Source organism: Caretta caretta, chromosome 10 (assembly GCF_965140235.1).
Source record: "Caretta caretta isolate rCarCar2 chromosome 10, rCarCar1.hap1, whole genome shotgun sequence".
Taxonomy (NCBI): domain Eukaryota; kingdom Metazoa; phylum Chordata; order Testudines; family Cheloniidae; genus Caretta; species Caretta caretta.
In genome coordinates, this window is record NC_134215.1 from 57,831,163 (window position 1) to 57,847,743 (window position 16,581).

The following is a 16,581-nucleotide window of genomic DNA, read 5'->3' on the forward strand; positions in this document are numbered from 1 at the left end:
TCACCTGTATTTTGTTAGAGTTTTGTTAAGTACTCAATCAGATGTTCACTTCCCACCTTTAGTGCCTCTACTTGAATTCTGTCAACCCCAGGAGATTTCCCATTTGACAGCTGCTTTAAATACATCAGGTGTTATTGGTCTCTCTCTCTTATTGCTAAGACTATGGCTACATTACAGTTTAAGTTGACATAAGTTATGTTGCTCAGAGGAGTAAATAAGCACCGGTGTGGACAGCACCATGTCAGCCTGGAGAGCTTCTCCCACCAACATAGCTACCGCAGTTCGTGGGGACTGGAGTAATTAAGCTGACGGGAGAGCTCTCTAGTGTAGCCATATCCTAACTTAGCGTTAGCATTGCTCTCGAACCATGCGTGATCATCAGATCTGGACAGTTTAAAATGGAAGTGTGCGTGACTATCTGGTTCTTCCTGAAAGGTCTTTCACCATTCTACAGAGCTGCTTTAAGACTCCTCTCTGTGCTGCTGCTTCTGTAGCCTTCTCTTGATTCCAGGCATTTCTATCTTTCCTGCATCTTTCATATGCCTCTAAGACTTCTACTTGTGCCTTGCACTGTTCCTTTTTTGCCTTCAGAGCTTTCCAATTGTCAATCACTGCCCATGTTCCAGCTGTAATCCATACATCTTTCTTCCACCCGCTTTGGAAGCCCAATACTTCCCTCTGCTGTCTTGACTACCACCTTCTTCCAGGCTTTCATCAGCCTGGTCCTGTAAAACACTGGAATGGTTCCTAAGTGCAATCTGAAGTCTGATCTGCATTTCTTTATACCTGAACTTCTCTATTGCTATAACACACTTTTTGTACACCTTTGTGATCTTTTGGTGTTTAAGTTCTAATGTGGCTGCTAAAAGATAATTATCTGAGCCAACATCAGCTCCTGTGCTGACTCTGACATCCCCCAAAGAAGAAGCTCATTGTGACACTACACCCCATATTCATCATGGGGATTATGGCATAATTATGATGCATTTTGTACAAGATGGGTCATTTAAGGTGTCACTGGAAAAGCTGATTTGCTGAATATGATTATCCTATTTGTATGCATGTATCATTTTTGTATCTGAAGTTATGAATATTGACTATGGATCTGTATTTCAAATGTGTTTACTCTTGAAAAACACCCACAGCTAGCCTTTCAGGTATAACAATGATGAAGCTAGATGGTGCTAATAGCTCATCAATAAAGACAATGGGCTGTGGAAAAGCTCAGCCTTCCTGTAAACATTTCTGCCCGCCTGTAAGTAATGGCTGCTATGACTCAGTGAGGGCTCTGTGGTACCCCAGTTCCAGGTGGCACCCCGGGGGGAACTCGTCACACTCATCTCTTAGATATACAAACAAGAGATATCTGGTTGACAGCTGTATTGTCTGGTGATCTCCATGTCAACTAATGAAGCCTCTTGTGCAGGAAGAGATTGTCTCCTATCTTTGTGCCACAGAGCTTTCCACCATTATCACTTTGGATGCCTTCCATTGCCCCACTGATGACTTCTTCCCAGCCGATAAAGTTGTTGCCAATTTGTGGGTTGCAGTTGCCTATAATCAATGTGATATCACAGTTAGGCAATACTTGCTCCACCTGTTCATGGAACGTATCCTTTTCACCATTGCCTGCTGCACCTGTCAGTGCATATACTTGGATTATTGTATGCTTGACATGTCTTGTTTATAGCCTGGCTGTTATTAATCTGTCATTCACTGGCTCCCAAGCCAGCAGTCTTCACTATGATGTTATCCAGCATAGCTCCTACACCTCTTTTGTGTTTTCCTCTTTCTCAGTATAAGACGGTAGACCATCAAACAACATCTTGCCACTCCCTGTCCATCTTGTCTCACTGATGCCAAGCACATTCAAAGGGTATTTTTTAATTTCTCATGTAACTTGTGCCAGTTTTCCAATACTATACAAAGTAGGCCCATTCCACATGTCTATTCTTGTTACAGATTTGGTCATCAGGATTCGATGAGTCAAGATCTCAGCTTTCTTTTGACTTTCACTGAGATCTGTCATGCTTGGGTTTTGAGCTCCAACTGCACCTACCATCCTCAAATTTGGATTTAACTGAAATGTTTCCTCACAATAAGGTTTTACATGAGTGAGTCACAAACCCAACTGCAGCATCTTCCTCTTTTATCCAGGCTTGGGACCTACACCATTGATAACAGCAGCAGAGTTCCTAATGCATCACTGCGGGAAAAGATACCATTGTGCTGATTTTAGTTTAATGTTCTTGAAGCTGATCCCAGAAAATTTGCTAGGGGATGATACTACAGCAACTGTCCCATGGCCAGCTCCAAACTAAAAATCAGAGAGGATGATTGATCCTCTAATGGTTCAAGAAAATGCTCTCTCAATGCTTAAAGAGTTTGTTTCTCTAAGAAAATATGTTTCACAAATGAGCTTACATTTTACAGTATTTAGCTGACCTAGGTGTCAAGTCTGAGATGCAGGAATAAGCCACAATTAAATATAGATTATGGAATACTGTTGGCTTTACAGATTTTCATGCTAACAGGTGTATATGGAACTGACAGGGATTTTTATGTTTCAAATATGGACCAACTCACTTTCATTCTTAAATATATCCTAGGAAGCTTTCTGCACTTTCAAATTTCTGAACTTTTGAATTTTCATACACTGAACATCTATACAATCGGACTTGAGTGAAATTTCTATCAGCACTGCCACATTAATGTAAGAGAATGCAATTGACCAGGAGCCTGGAATAACCTTTCTAGACAAGAACAAAGCTTTCCTAGTAAATTGTTAACTATTATTTAGAAAAATTGGACAGAGTGATTTGTCCAGAGATCGGCAACCAGGTGAATTAAGTGATTATAATCAAAAAGCCTTGAGACCACTTTTCTAGTTTTTTTGCTAATGATGTCTCTGAAGATTGTCCACATATAACAACCAGAGTTGAACAGAGTATTAGATAAGACTAAGTATTTTAATTATACTACTGGAAAATAATACAGAGTTCCATCACCCCCATTATTAATCATAAAATGTTTTATGGCTTTATGATGAGTGCTGGAGAAATTTGATCCACTTTTATATAATTTATATAGTTATATATATAATTATTTGACTTAAATTTACTGATAATGTATTTTGAGCTATAGTATGTAAAGATGACAGGTTGCAAACCACTGTTTCATTTTTTAATATACCAAAGACTATAATGCCCTCAGAGTCTCATCTATCAATCCTAATCATAGACTGATTTCCTTGGAACCTCAGATACTGAGATCCTAGGTTAGAGAATACAGGAAGTGAGTTTTCACTTTGTTGCTTTAGAAGGCTAGAGGAAGCTAGAAAGTGTCTTTAATACTTGCCTTTGTTTACTGGACACCAAAAAATAAATTAAAACAAAATAATTAACATTGAAGAATTTTAAAAGCAGGCACTTATCTTGAAAAAGGAGCTCATCAGTGGACTTGCATCAATGTAACATTGTGGTACTACCAACTTTTTAGGGCCAGATTCTGCACCCCTTACTCATGCTGAACGGACACCAATAGTCCCAATAAAGGCAATGGGACTGGGTAGTGTAAGTGTTGCTCAATGCAAGGGGGTTGCAGAGTCTAGCCCATAATGCATTAACTCCACATTTTCAAAGTACTATGAAGGGATTTAATTAGGTAGCTCTCATTATTATTAATTACATGACTAAAGTCCTGCACAAAATCTTAGGAACTCTTCTTATTTTCTTGTTTAATGTGTTCATTATTATTTATTATTTCTGTTGTGGTAGTAGCTAGAGGGCAGGGCCCCACTGTACTTACAAACACTTAAAGAAATGGCCCTTGCTTCGAAGAGCTGATGTGTTATTGTGATATCGTTATGGTTTAATACAATGGTGTTCCCTAGGCCCCTCAAAATCTGTATGTTGTATCTTGTGAGGATTTATTGGTCTAGGTAAAACAGTTAATATATACATTTGTACTGTTTCTTTAAGAACTGAACGCTCATGCCAATCATGAACCTACTGTCCTGTTAACAGGAAGTTCTGCAAATGATCTCAAGTTACTGAACAGAGCAGACCATTTACCCTACTGTAATAATAAGTATTCAATAAATCTTTTTCAGACATAGGAAGTCGTGTGCCCCTCAATTCGTAATAACAGCACGGCCTACAAAGGATATGAGAGAAATGTTAGATGTATGAATTGCTTTACTGATAACTAATGAAAATATTTTTCTTCTTGGTACAGTAATTCTGAGGCAATTCTCTACAGAAATTATCCATTACAAAATAGCCACGCTCCTGGACATTGAGAGGAGAGTTCACAAGTCTTGATGTTCATAGACAAGGGCCTGATCCGAAGTCCAATGAATACAGAAACAGTTTTAAAAAGAAGAAACATCATGACCTTTATTTTTCTTTAGGCCAGTAGTTTAAACAGTCTTTTGTTCTTCACCACTGTGCATCCTATAGCAAACTGAATTTATCTGAGGTCTCTTTCAAGAGACAGCACAGCTTGAGAAGAATGGGTGGGAACAGGAAACTAACAAAGGCAAAATTATTAGCCAAGCCATAAGTTAGAAAGTAAAATCATTAAGAAGCACATACAGACTCTCCCATCTCGCAGGGTCCTAGAGCCCAGGCTCCAGCCTGAGCCTGCATGTCTACACCATAATTCAACAGCTCCTTAGCTCTTTGCCTGAGCCCCACAAGTCCAAGTCAGCTGACATGGGCCAGCTGCAGGTTTTTAATTGCAGTGTATACATTTCCTCTGTCAATCCAGTAACTTTCAAGAGCACCAAATTCATTTAAAACTACTGGAAAATATATTCCAGCACTGCTCCATTTTTCCACAATCCAAGGAAAAAACGTAATCTATGGAGATTAAAGGGTTGCACATTTTCTCTGCAGAATGGAGACAGGAAGACAGAGCAGGGAAAGAGAGCAGAGACAGACTCAGAGAGACTTTTTCTAAAGTCCACAAATGAATGCTAACAATTACGAAGAACAATGCAGATTTGATGAGCTTCTCCCAGAGCTACTGTTTGCAAAAGAAGCTGTTGAGACTTGATAAGCAGCTTATCCATGTCCTTAGCACTCCTTTTCAATGTGCCTGTTGATTCAGCTCCATTTTATTAATTTCTTCCAGATTTATTTTTTTCCCCTCTTTTCTTCGATGGGTGATTGGTTTTATAGAATTCATTGTTCTCTCTGAATAAGAGTGTGATTTTCTTTTAACATTTCATAATATTTCACACTGGTATTTGTTTGTTGGATCCAAATGATTTGTTATCTAACTTAGGCCTTGATCTTGCAAAGACATATATGCAGGCTTAACTAAGCATGGTGTGTATCCCTGTTGAAATGAATGGCGTTACTCACAGTGTGTAAAATTTAGCATGTGCAAACTTTCGCATGACCAGGGACTTCGCTTTGTATAGCCAGGTTTCCAGAGGTGAAAGTATGATAAGCAAACCGCAGTTCAGCTGAGATAAGCTGCCAGAAGTCTGGATCCTTTTATATATTTTGTCTGCAAAACTGAACTGAAAAGCCAACAAGAACACATTTGCACGAGATCCTATTCACAAACAATATCTCAGCATTTTTGTTTTCTGTGCTGAGAAGAAACGAAATAGACCAGGAGCAGGAGAAAATGAAAAATAATGCGTGAAGCATTTATCTGAAATATTTGGCAGATGGGGAGGTTTAATTCAATTTAGCGCAAATATTGCCAAAAATTTGAGTCATCTCTCAGATTAATTAGAACAATTCAACAGTACCTAGTTAACAAGCTATTTAATAGTTTAGAAAAAATTCCACACAAAATAGTTGGTTTCACATCAAAAGAAGCGAGATTTTGAAAATAAATTTATTCATCCAAAAAAGGGAAAAATCAAACAAATTTTCAAAATATAGATGTTTGTGCCCAACAGCAATACTATGTTTGTGTGAAATGGTTGCAATTAAAACCACAAACTACACAACTCACTTGGTTGCAGGTTTTGCTATAGAATCGAAAAGAGAGACCATTTTTGTCTAGAGACTCTCCAAGGTTATGAATCTGGCTCAGTTTTGAGACCAACCGAGTTAATTTGGTTTTGCTTGGAAATTATAAGAGGTACATGAATTTTATGTGAAATCAGGAGAAACTCTTGAGTTTTACATTGAGATACTGTGTACAAACTCTAGATTTAAAGCAAAATGTAAGGGGTTTAAACCCATGCATCTCAAAAGAGAATGAAGTATACACACAAACATCTGCAAACTAAAACGTCCGAGTTTCTACTGAAGCTCTTATTACTGGACCCTACCAGAAAGCATATACCTAGCTTTAAAAGCCAGGGTCTGGTACAGTACAGCAATTCTTTTATTCCTAACTTTCAAACATCTCACCTGGTTAAAAAAAGTCTGCATGAACAAGGATAACTTGTATACAAAATTCCAGTCCAATGTAAAATGAGAGAGACAAGATATCTTGCCTGCTTACACTCAGACTCCAAATGCTCCCACTTCACGGTTTAAAATGAAAATATTGACAAAACCTTATTATAGCTCCAATTCAGAAAAGCACTTAAGTACCAGATTAAATCCCGATGACAACAAGCATATCTCCAAATACTCTGCTGATCTGGGACCTAAAAGTACATCAATGGGTGCCATTAGGATATATTTACACCAACAAGGAAGGAGACCGCTAATGCCTTGAAGCAACAAGCTCCCAGACACAAAATGTCATTTTTGAAAGAAAACAGAACAAGCAAAAACATTCAGTTAAATGAGTTCAACGCTTCACTCTGTTTGAGCTGGAAAAAAGGAGACAAGTACAGCGTGGAAGAGGAAATGCTTTGAAGCAAATAGCCAATAATTCTGTTAAACTTCATCTAAAGTATTTTTTCTTTTATCAGACAGTCCTGTTGGAGAGGGCAAAGGTTTTTAAATGTTGTTTCTGCAACCTCTACAAATGCAAAAAAACCAAAATATAAAAGACAGTACTTGAACAGTATAGCATCTCAGATGTTCTGACTCTTTCTCCCTGACTCTCTTGAGAAGTCTACAGTGGGGACTTACGCTGATTTTGCATTCATTGATTAGAGTTTTCACATTATGTCTCATGACATTTTGTGGTGTCCCTGAGATCTTTTGGAAAAGCTTCTCTAGATCATGTTATCTCACAGGAAACCTAAATATATCCATTGAGAAATTTCATAAAAGGAATAAAAAACTCCTGCCATCATCACTGTATGTTGTTCAGCTACCATCTTTCCTTTCTGAGTGTCCTTTATAGACGTGGAACTGCATTCATTTTGCTACCCGCTTTAATTGAACACTAAAGAGGAAGGGCAAGGAATGTGATATGAAATTGCTGCCCCTAAATTCTTAGGCAGCAATTTCATATCACATTCCTACATAGCTCCAGGCTCAGACTTACAATAGTGTGAAAAGTATGAGAAGTTAGGAAAAAATAATTTAACCAAGTCATGTTTAAAAAACACCCTGATTTATCCTATGGGGAAAATATATATTTTCAATAGATTTCATAAAATATCTTGTGTGAGATTTTATACACTGGCAGCTTTTTCATGTTATACAGGATTATTTGGGTTCACATCCAATGCTGACACTGCAGAGTAGTACTAGGGAGTATGGAGGGACTAGAAGTATAGCCTTTTATGACAGCAGTATGTTTCTATCACTGGGGATAGGGAGAATAAGAACAGTCTACATAAAGGACTGTGTTTTTAGAGGCATGCTCCACATCTTTTATACATGTTCATTGCTGATGCTGCTATATCCTACCCACCTAGGAATCCCTCCTCTACTACTGCCACTAAAGGGTACAGATACCAGAATAATAAAGGGGAGAGTTAATTCTCCTCTCTCTCTGCTCTTGAAATGTTCCCATTGCTCCCTATTCCTGTAAGTCTTGGTTCATTTCTTACTCCTTTTATTTCCAGTTTGTTTGTCTTGATCCCAAAATTACCAAATGTTTTCTAAACAACAGGCCCCCTGAATTTGAATATCAGCCTATTTGCTCATCCTAAATTGCTTTGCCACAAGAAGTTTCAAAATAAGATTTCAGCAAATGACACGTCACAGAGAAAGCAGGTTATTTTTCATTCCGTTTATCAAAGTGGTTGGCAGTTCTCATTTCAAAAAAGGTGAAACAAAAATAAAGGCTATGGGAAAATGTTAATCTGTATCTAGATCATCATAATAAACTGCCCTTAAAAACCAGTTCCGGTTGACTGTCAGCACCTCCCCTTAAAACTTGAGGATGGTACAATATGGAAAAAAAGATAAGTTGGACACACAGGATAAAGATTTCAGTGCATAGAGGTGCATGCAATGATTTTCTATTGGCGAGCACAGATATGAAGACCAAATGGTACATAGAATCCACCCACACTGTTAGAAATAAATTGTCACAAATCTCCTTCCACACCCACCTCCACTCAACCACAGGACTGACTCTTCCCATCTCATCCCCCACTCATCCTCCCATTCCAAATCCCATCTTTCCTCTGAAGAATCCTCCCCAGTCTCTCCTCTTGATTCCCTCCAGGTCTTCCCAGTTTCTCCTCTTCTTAACAGACCTCCCAGTTCCCAGCGCCTGTTCTTCCTTCTGTGCCCCAGTTTCTCTCTTGGCATGCTCCCCTTGTTTCCCCTCCCCCTTCTTGCAGTCTCTCAGTGACCACTCTTCCCATAAGGCCTGGTGCTAACGCCATCTCTCAATTCACCACCATCACCACGAGACCGGAGTAGCTCCCTCTCTATCTAATGCTGATGCCAGCCTCTAGAGTAATAAGCACAGCAGTCAAGAGGACTCAGTAGCCTCAGGGGGTTGCGGGGGGGAGCATTCATTGGGTCTTTCAGGGAACATTAAAACCTGTGAGGAGGTAACCCCCACTGTGGCAGAGGGGCTGGAAGTACTTTCTGCCCCTTTTCCCGTGCAGGAGAAAACAGGAGAGAGATGAGCAAGTAACAGCAGCTGGGCTGTGGGCTTGCACATTCTATTCACCAGGGGAAATTAAAGGGCCTCCTGCAGAGGTGGTGTCCAGTCTGGTGCACTAGAGATGCACCCTTAATCCACCACTAAATGAGTCAAGTAAAGAGAATGCATCAGTCACCAGGAAGTATGTTGGTGGCACATTTTGTTACTAGCTCATTAAGTAATTGTTGTGACGAGTACTCATCATCCCCTTCAGTATTTGATTCTAGTTGAAAATCCACAATACTCATTTATTTTATACTGTGAAGCCTGGTTGGTTTCTCCCCATGCCTGTCAATCCCATCACTTCGAGGCAGAGATGCAATCAATTTTACAGCAACTACAGTAACACTGGCTTGTTGTTGTTTGAATTTAAAAAAAAAAAAAAACAATGTACAGAAAGGAGTTTTCAAGCTAATGATAAATGGATATTTGCCTTTTCCTCTATTATTTTTAATTATACTCGATAACTCCAGAAGAAATGACAGTTCTGTAAAGTTCACTGGCTGTTGGCCTTTAGTCATTTGGGTATCCAACTATTTGCACGCTGGTTAATGTTCATTTGGGTTTGGTCTAACTTAACAGTTTTGCCTGCATTGCTGTTGGTTAGGAGTGTGGGGGAAAAAAATCTTGCCCCTCATCGTCATAGCTATGCTAGCAAAAGCTCCAGCCTATATGCAGTTATATCAGTGGCAAAGCCTCCCAGCATAGTTTATTTCATTCCGAGAACTGGTATAAGTATAGCAGTAAAGGAACTCTTTTGTTGATATAAATTACATCCCCATTAGGAGGATTTGCCAGTACAGCTATACTGGCAAACCCTTTCTGGTGTAGACACAGATTAACATATATGGTCCAAATTAATTCCAGGAATAACTGCATTGACTTCAGTAAGGCTACATCACATATGTCTATATTTTTAAAGCCCTTAAATGTAATTAGTTTTGTTATAAACAGCACCTTTAATTATTAAAATAAATAATTTTAAACGTCTTTCATCTTTTCATGCTATTTGTTTGCTTTCTATATTTCAGCTCAAACAAATATAGACTAATTAGTTTTCTTATTGTCTAGCTAACCAGTTCCCTGTCAATTTCACTTTCAGGTTCTCATAATGCTGAAATGGGTTAAATGCACTGCAAAGGGAGCACTGATTTGCCTTTTTTTTTTAAAGGAAACTTACTTTTGGAATTAAATCAATATGGAAATACTCTGATTGGTCTTAGGTTTTAAACATATTTGTACAAGAGGCACAGCCTATGGAGGCGATCACACTGCACTGTCAGAATTCCTGCAGGGGAAGGCACATACTCAAGCAGGAACTCTGCAGCTGGAGGCCAGGTTGGAAATGAGATCAATAGTGTAAAAAGCTTTTTTGAAGTCTATTTGGAGTTCAGCTAAGATACTTTGCACCATGTTGAAGTCTGCATTTGTAACTGTACATAATTACATATTAGACCAGAAGAGGTGGCAGCCAGATATTCAAGTGCTCATCACCCAGAGTGCTGAACTCTTTTGAAAGTCTGGCCCCAATAAGGAGTGCTGAGCTCTTCTGATAATTCTGGCACTATCAAGACAGGAAGGCACAAAAAGATAAAACCTAAAGTAAGTAAGTAGGTGCAGAAAGCACACACGGAGAGCCAGAGAATCCAGTCGGGGCCACTCTTCCTCCCCAGCACCTCTCTGGACCCAGAACTGAGCTGAGAAGCCTCCTCTAACCTGAAACCTCCTCTAATCTGGAGGCACTAGGACCCAAGTGATGCCTCTCCTCCTTTCCCCTCTTCTTCTTCCCCCCTATGTGTCCTTAGAGAAGAACTGCTGAGAGGAACCAGCCAGACACTCCATCTGGTAGGAAAGGCTGCAGAAGCAGCCAAAGCAGGGGCCTTCGGACATTCAGGGAACTTTCTACAGTTGAGTGGACTTCCTCTGCCTGCACTGATTGGCTGTTTGCTCCAACCCTCTCCTTCCCACTCCCTTCAACTCAGTTTCTATCTACATCTCTCCCTATTACTCTCTTGTCCCCTGCCCTGTCCCCCTTTCCTTCAGGGTGCTCTCTCCCTTCGTTTTTCTTTCCATTTAACTGATCACCTCCTAATTAAGCCCACCCCACTCCCCAAAAATATGTGGAACTAACATGTTTGCTGTCATCCTATTGTTCATTACGCTTCTGTTTAACACTCCTTCCCCCAGCCAGTGCTTGTCTTGTCCATTTAGATTGTAAGCTCTTTGGGGAGGGGCAGTCTGTAACTCTGGATTTGTAGAGCACCTAGCACCATGGGGCCCCATTCTTGGTCGGTTCTTAGGCACTACCATAACAAACAGTTACTACAATTACCACCATCGCTCTGTATACTGTCCAAAAGGGAAAACAGTACCATCTACAGTACTAGTCTACTGCTGTGCCTGTGCATCTAACCACATCATAGTTGACCTCTCCCGATAGTATGTGCCCATGCAGGTGCAGCCACAGTCTGTGATTAAATTATGCATCAAATTTAACCTGCCAGTGCCTCTTCAAATTCCCTATTCCAGCCTACATAAAACACCCATCCTTCCCTCCCTAATGCACCTAGAGACACGCTGCCTGTAATTTCTGTCCTCCTATCCAATGTCCCACCAGTTCCACAGGTTGATGCACCATCAACCCACAGAACTCATTGCCAGGGGATGCTGTGAAGGCCAAAAGTATAAATGGGTTAAAAAAAGAATTAGATAAGTTCATGGAGGATAGGTCCATCAATGGCCATTAGCCAAGATGGTCAGGGATGCAATCCTACACTTTGTCCCTAAACTTGATTGCTAGAAGCTGGGACTGGAGAACAGGGGGGGAAGCATCACTGGATAAATTGCCCTATTCTGTTCATTCCTTCTGAAGCACCAGACACCAGCCACTGTTGGAAGACCAGATACTGAGCTAGAAGGACCATTGGTCTGACCCAGTATGGCCATTGTTATGTTCTCATGTGCCATGTATTAAAACTCTTATTTTTTTTAAATAAATTTAAATAAATAAATAAATAAATAAATTTAAAACAGCCACAACTAGAATATAAGTGACAGGTTTACTTGTTGGCTTTAATTGCACAGACACAAACAGTTGCCTATTACTAGCTACACTCATGTCAGTGAATAATAAATCTCACGCTGGAAATACCTACCATGATTCCCATTTAGGTCTTGGAAATCTAAAACTTACACCCTAAAAGTTATATTTATTAGAGACTAGGAACATTTAAGCCTGCACAGTGTACTGACCTTTTGATAGTAAATCAACAATGACCAGCTTTGGCCAATCGGCAGCTTGTAAGGAAATAAAAAAATAACAAGCTATCTGTCATATATAATCCCATCAGTTTATTTAATTCTGCTGCTCCTAATGTTTTTTACTTTGAACATCTGCTGGAGACATTATGGCATTTAGAGGTTAACTATTAGTTTTTAAATAACTAATCTCTTTACTAAATGACTTTAAATCTAATAAAAAGGAATGATGTGGTGAACAGTAAAGTATAACCACCTTGATATCACATATCAGTGACCTCGTGGTACATTCTAGCTATTCATGGGATTTTTCCCAGCAGTTTTGTCATTTCACAAATGCAAATATAACGAACTCTGCACAGGAATCACTTCATTCACCATTGATATGCAACCAGTTGTGGCATGGAACACAGCCGCTAATTAACAGCACACAGTTACATAAAAGTTTAGGACAGGATATGAAGAATAGCTGATCTAAATTAAGATACAGGAGCAATGTAAAATGCAATTACCCAAGATGAGATTTTGCCAGATACCCCACCACCAGCAAAAAGTGCCATGAGTTCTTTAACAGCCACTGTAATCAGGATCTTTGTTTTACATCTCTTTCAAAAGACAGCACTTTCACACTGGATCAAAGTATAATTAAGGATTAGAATAAAGCAAAGAAGAAACCTTGACTCTTTCTTTGAAAGCGATCTGTTCTGAGAATTGGTAGGTTTGTGACTATCTAGGAGGTTGAGTACATCTCAGAAAGAGACTTAAATTTGACATAGCTAAAATCTTGATTTATTTTTTTTAAAATGAATCCGTCAAAACTTGGCTTTGGACTGTCTGAGTTACCCGTGCTTTCCCAAAGAAGCTCCACCATCCATTCATCACCGCCATATTTCCATGGCTAAGTCAACTGGGTGCAGTAATACTTAGCCTCTTAAAGAAGTAGCATCCTGTAATATTAAAGACTTACCACATCCATGATCTGCATGAGGCTAAGAGTGAAGTAGACAGTGAGCGGCTGGGAATCATTGGCCACAGGCCTCTCCAGAGGATTGTAATTCTTCAGCAACTCCTTATAGAGCTTCCTCTGGAACTCTCCTTGCAGGGACACTTTGAACAAGTAAATTGTTTGAATAAGTAAACTGATAAATACTTAGGAATCTACTGTCAGCATTATGATGTAAAAGAATGCAGCATTCAGAAATGCTTTCCACTCAGAATCTGCTCCCATTAGCCAAATCAGGCATTATGTTACCTTTTAGTTTATACTTCCTCCTTCCAAGAAATTCTACCATAATTTATGTATTACATCTGTTCCATTAATTACCAGACCCAAACTCTTATCCCAAAACCTTCCACAAAGTCCTCATGGCTGGACTTTACTAAAACTAGACAAGCCATTTACAACACACACTTTGCTTCTCTACAAAAGAAAAAGGACACTAAACTGTCTAAACTACTACATGCCACAAGGGGCCACCGCAATGGTTCCCTCAACCCACCCAGCAATATTGTTAACCTATCCAACTATACTCTCAGCCCAGCAGAAGCAGCTGTCCTATCTTGAGGCCTCTCCTTCTGCCCCTCCACCCCCACGAACATGATACAGTTCTGTGGTGACCTAGAATCCTATTTTTGACGTCTCCGACTCAAGGAATATTTCCAACATACCTCTGAACAACATACTAATCCACAGGACCTCCCTACCAACACTACAAAAAAAAGGATTCTAGGTGGACTCCTCCTGAACGTCGAACTGGACTGGACTTCTACATAGAGTGCTTCTGCTGATGTGCACGGACTGAAATTGTGGAAAAGCAGCATCACTTGCCCCATAACCTCAGCCGTGCGGAACACAATGCCATCCACAGCCTCAGAAACAATTCTGACATCATAATCAAAAAGGCTGACAAAGGAGGTGCTGTTGTCATCATGAATAGGTCGGAATATAAACAAGAGGCTGCTCGGCAGCTCTCCAACACCACTTTCTACAAGCCATTACCCTCTGATCCCACTGAGAGTTACCAAAAGAAACTACAGCATTTGCTCAAGAAACTCCCTGAAAAAGCACAAGATCAAATCCGCACAGACACATCCCTGGAACCCCGACCTGGGATATTCTATCTACTACCCAAGATCCATAAACCTGGAAATCCTGGGCGCCCCATCATCTCAGGCATTGGCACCCTGACAGCAGGATTGTCTGGCTATGTAGACTCCCTCCTCAGGCCCTACGCTACCAGCACTCCCAGCCACCTTCGAGACACCACTGACTTCCTGAGGAAACTAAAATCCATCCTGATAACACCATCCTCGCCACTATGGATGTAGAAGCCCTCTACACCAACATTCCACACAAAGATGGACTACAAGCCGTCAAGAACACTATCCCCAATAATGTCACGGCTAACCTGGTGGCTGAACTTTGTGACTTTGTCCTTACCCATAACTATTTTACATTTGGGGACAATGTATACCTTCAGATCAGCGGCACTGCTATGGGTACCCGCATGGCCCCACAGTATGCCAACATTTTTATGGCTGACTTAGAACAATGCTTCCTCAGCTCTCGTCCCCTAACGCCCCTACTCTACTTGCACTATATTGATGACATCTTCATCATCTGGACCCATGGAAAAGAAGCCCTTGAGGAATTCCACCATGATTTCAACAATTTCTATCCCACCATCAACCTCAGCCTGGTCCAGTCCACACAAAAGATCCACTTCCTGGACACTACAATGCTAATAAACGATGGTCACATAAACATCACCCTATACCAGAAACCTACTGACCGCTATTCCTACCTACATGCCTCCAGCTTTCACCCTGACCACACCACACGATCCATCATCTACAGCCAAGCTCTGCGATACAACCGCATTTGCTCCAACCCCTCAGACAGAGACAAACACCTACAAGATCTCTATCAAGCATTCTTACAACTACAATACCCACCTGCGGAAGTGAAGAAACAGATTGATAGAGCCAGAAGAGTTCCCAGAAGTCACCTACTACAGGACAGGCCTAACAAAGAAAATAACAGAACGCCACTAGCCGTCACCTTCAGCCCCCAATTAAAACCCCTCTAACGCATTATTAAGGATCTACAACCTATCCTGAAGGATGACCCAACACTCTCACAAATCTTGGGAGACAGGCCGGTCCTTGCCTACAGACAGCCCCCCAACCTGAAGCAAATACTCACCAGCAACCACATACCACACAACAGAACCACTAACCCAGGAACGTATCCTTGCAACAAAGCCCATTGCCAACTGTGCCCACATATTTATTCGGGGACACCATCACAGGGCCTAATAACATCAGCCACACTATCAGACGCTTGTTCACCTGCACATCCACCAATGTGATATGTGCCAGCAATGCCCCTCTGCTATGTACATTGGTCAAACTGGACAGTCTCTACGTAAAAGAATAAATGGACACAAATCAGATGTCAAGAATTATAACATTCATAAACCAGTCGGAGAACACTTCAGTCTCTCTGGTCACGCGATTACAGACATGAAAGTTGTGATATTACAACAAAAAAACTTCAAATCCAGACTCCAGCGAGAAACTGTTGAATTGGAATTCATTTGCAAATCTGATACAATTAACTTAGGCTTGAATAGAGACTGAGAGTGGCTAAGTCATTATGCAAGGTAACCTATTTCCCCTTGTTTTTTCCTACCCCCCCCCAGACATTCTCGTTAAACCCTGGATTTGTGCTGGAAATGGCCCACCTTGATTATCATACACATTGTAAGGAGAGTGGTCACTTTAGATAAGCTATTACCAGCAGGAGAGTGGGTTTGTGTGTGTGGTGGGGGGGTTGGGGGGGTGAGAAAACCTGGATTTGTGCTGGAAATGGCCCAACTTGATTATCATACACATTGTAAGGAGAGTGATCACTTTAGATAAGCTATTACGAGCAGGAGAGTGGGGTGGGAGGAGGTATTTTTTCATGCTTTGTGTGTATATAAAAAGATCTTCTACACTTTCCACAGTATGCATCCGATGAAGTGAGCTGTAGCTCACGAAAGCTTATGCTCAAATAAATTGGTTAGTCTCTAAGGTGCCACAAGTACTCCTTTTCTCTTCTCTTCCCTGACTCTCAGTAGGTAGAACTTCTGGTTGATGTGTCTCACCTTTCAGAATCTGCCACTCTGACCAGTTCCCCTCTTTAGCCAGGGAGAGCAATTTCCAAACGTTAAGATCAATGTGTCAACATTTGCATCCTTTGGATCAGGGATGAGAACTAGTGAGATGTAGCAGTTTTTAATGGATGAAATACACTGCTCATAATTTGATACTTGCTGTAGCATAGCTGTAACTAGAAAA

The 16,581-nt window shown here is 40.5% G+C and overlaps 1 protein-coding gene across 4 annotated transcripts in view; it reads right to left on the bottom strand.

Moving 5' to 3' along the window:
• CHRNA7 (cholinergic receptor nicotinic alpha 7 subunit) overlaps nucleotides 1-16,581 on the bottom strand; it is a 120,339-nt gene that overhangs the window by 81,216 nt on the left and 22,542 nt on the right. For 2 of the 4 annotated variants that reach the window (XM_048867337.2, XM_048867335.2), the window contains exon 2: nucleotides 13,205-13,344. The exons of 1 other annotated variant lie outside the window; for it this stretch is intronic. In XM_048867337.2, the coding sequence (XP_048723294.1) occupies nucleotides 13,205-13,222 (18 nt within the window). In that variant the 5' untranslated portion in view covers nucleotides 13,223-13,344. Of the gene's footprint in view, nucleotides 1-13,204; nucleotides 13,345-16,388; nucleotides 16,574-16,581 lie in introns of all 4 variants that reach the window. One more of the 4 variants, XM_048867336.2, reaches the window with a different exon arrangement.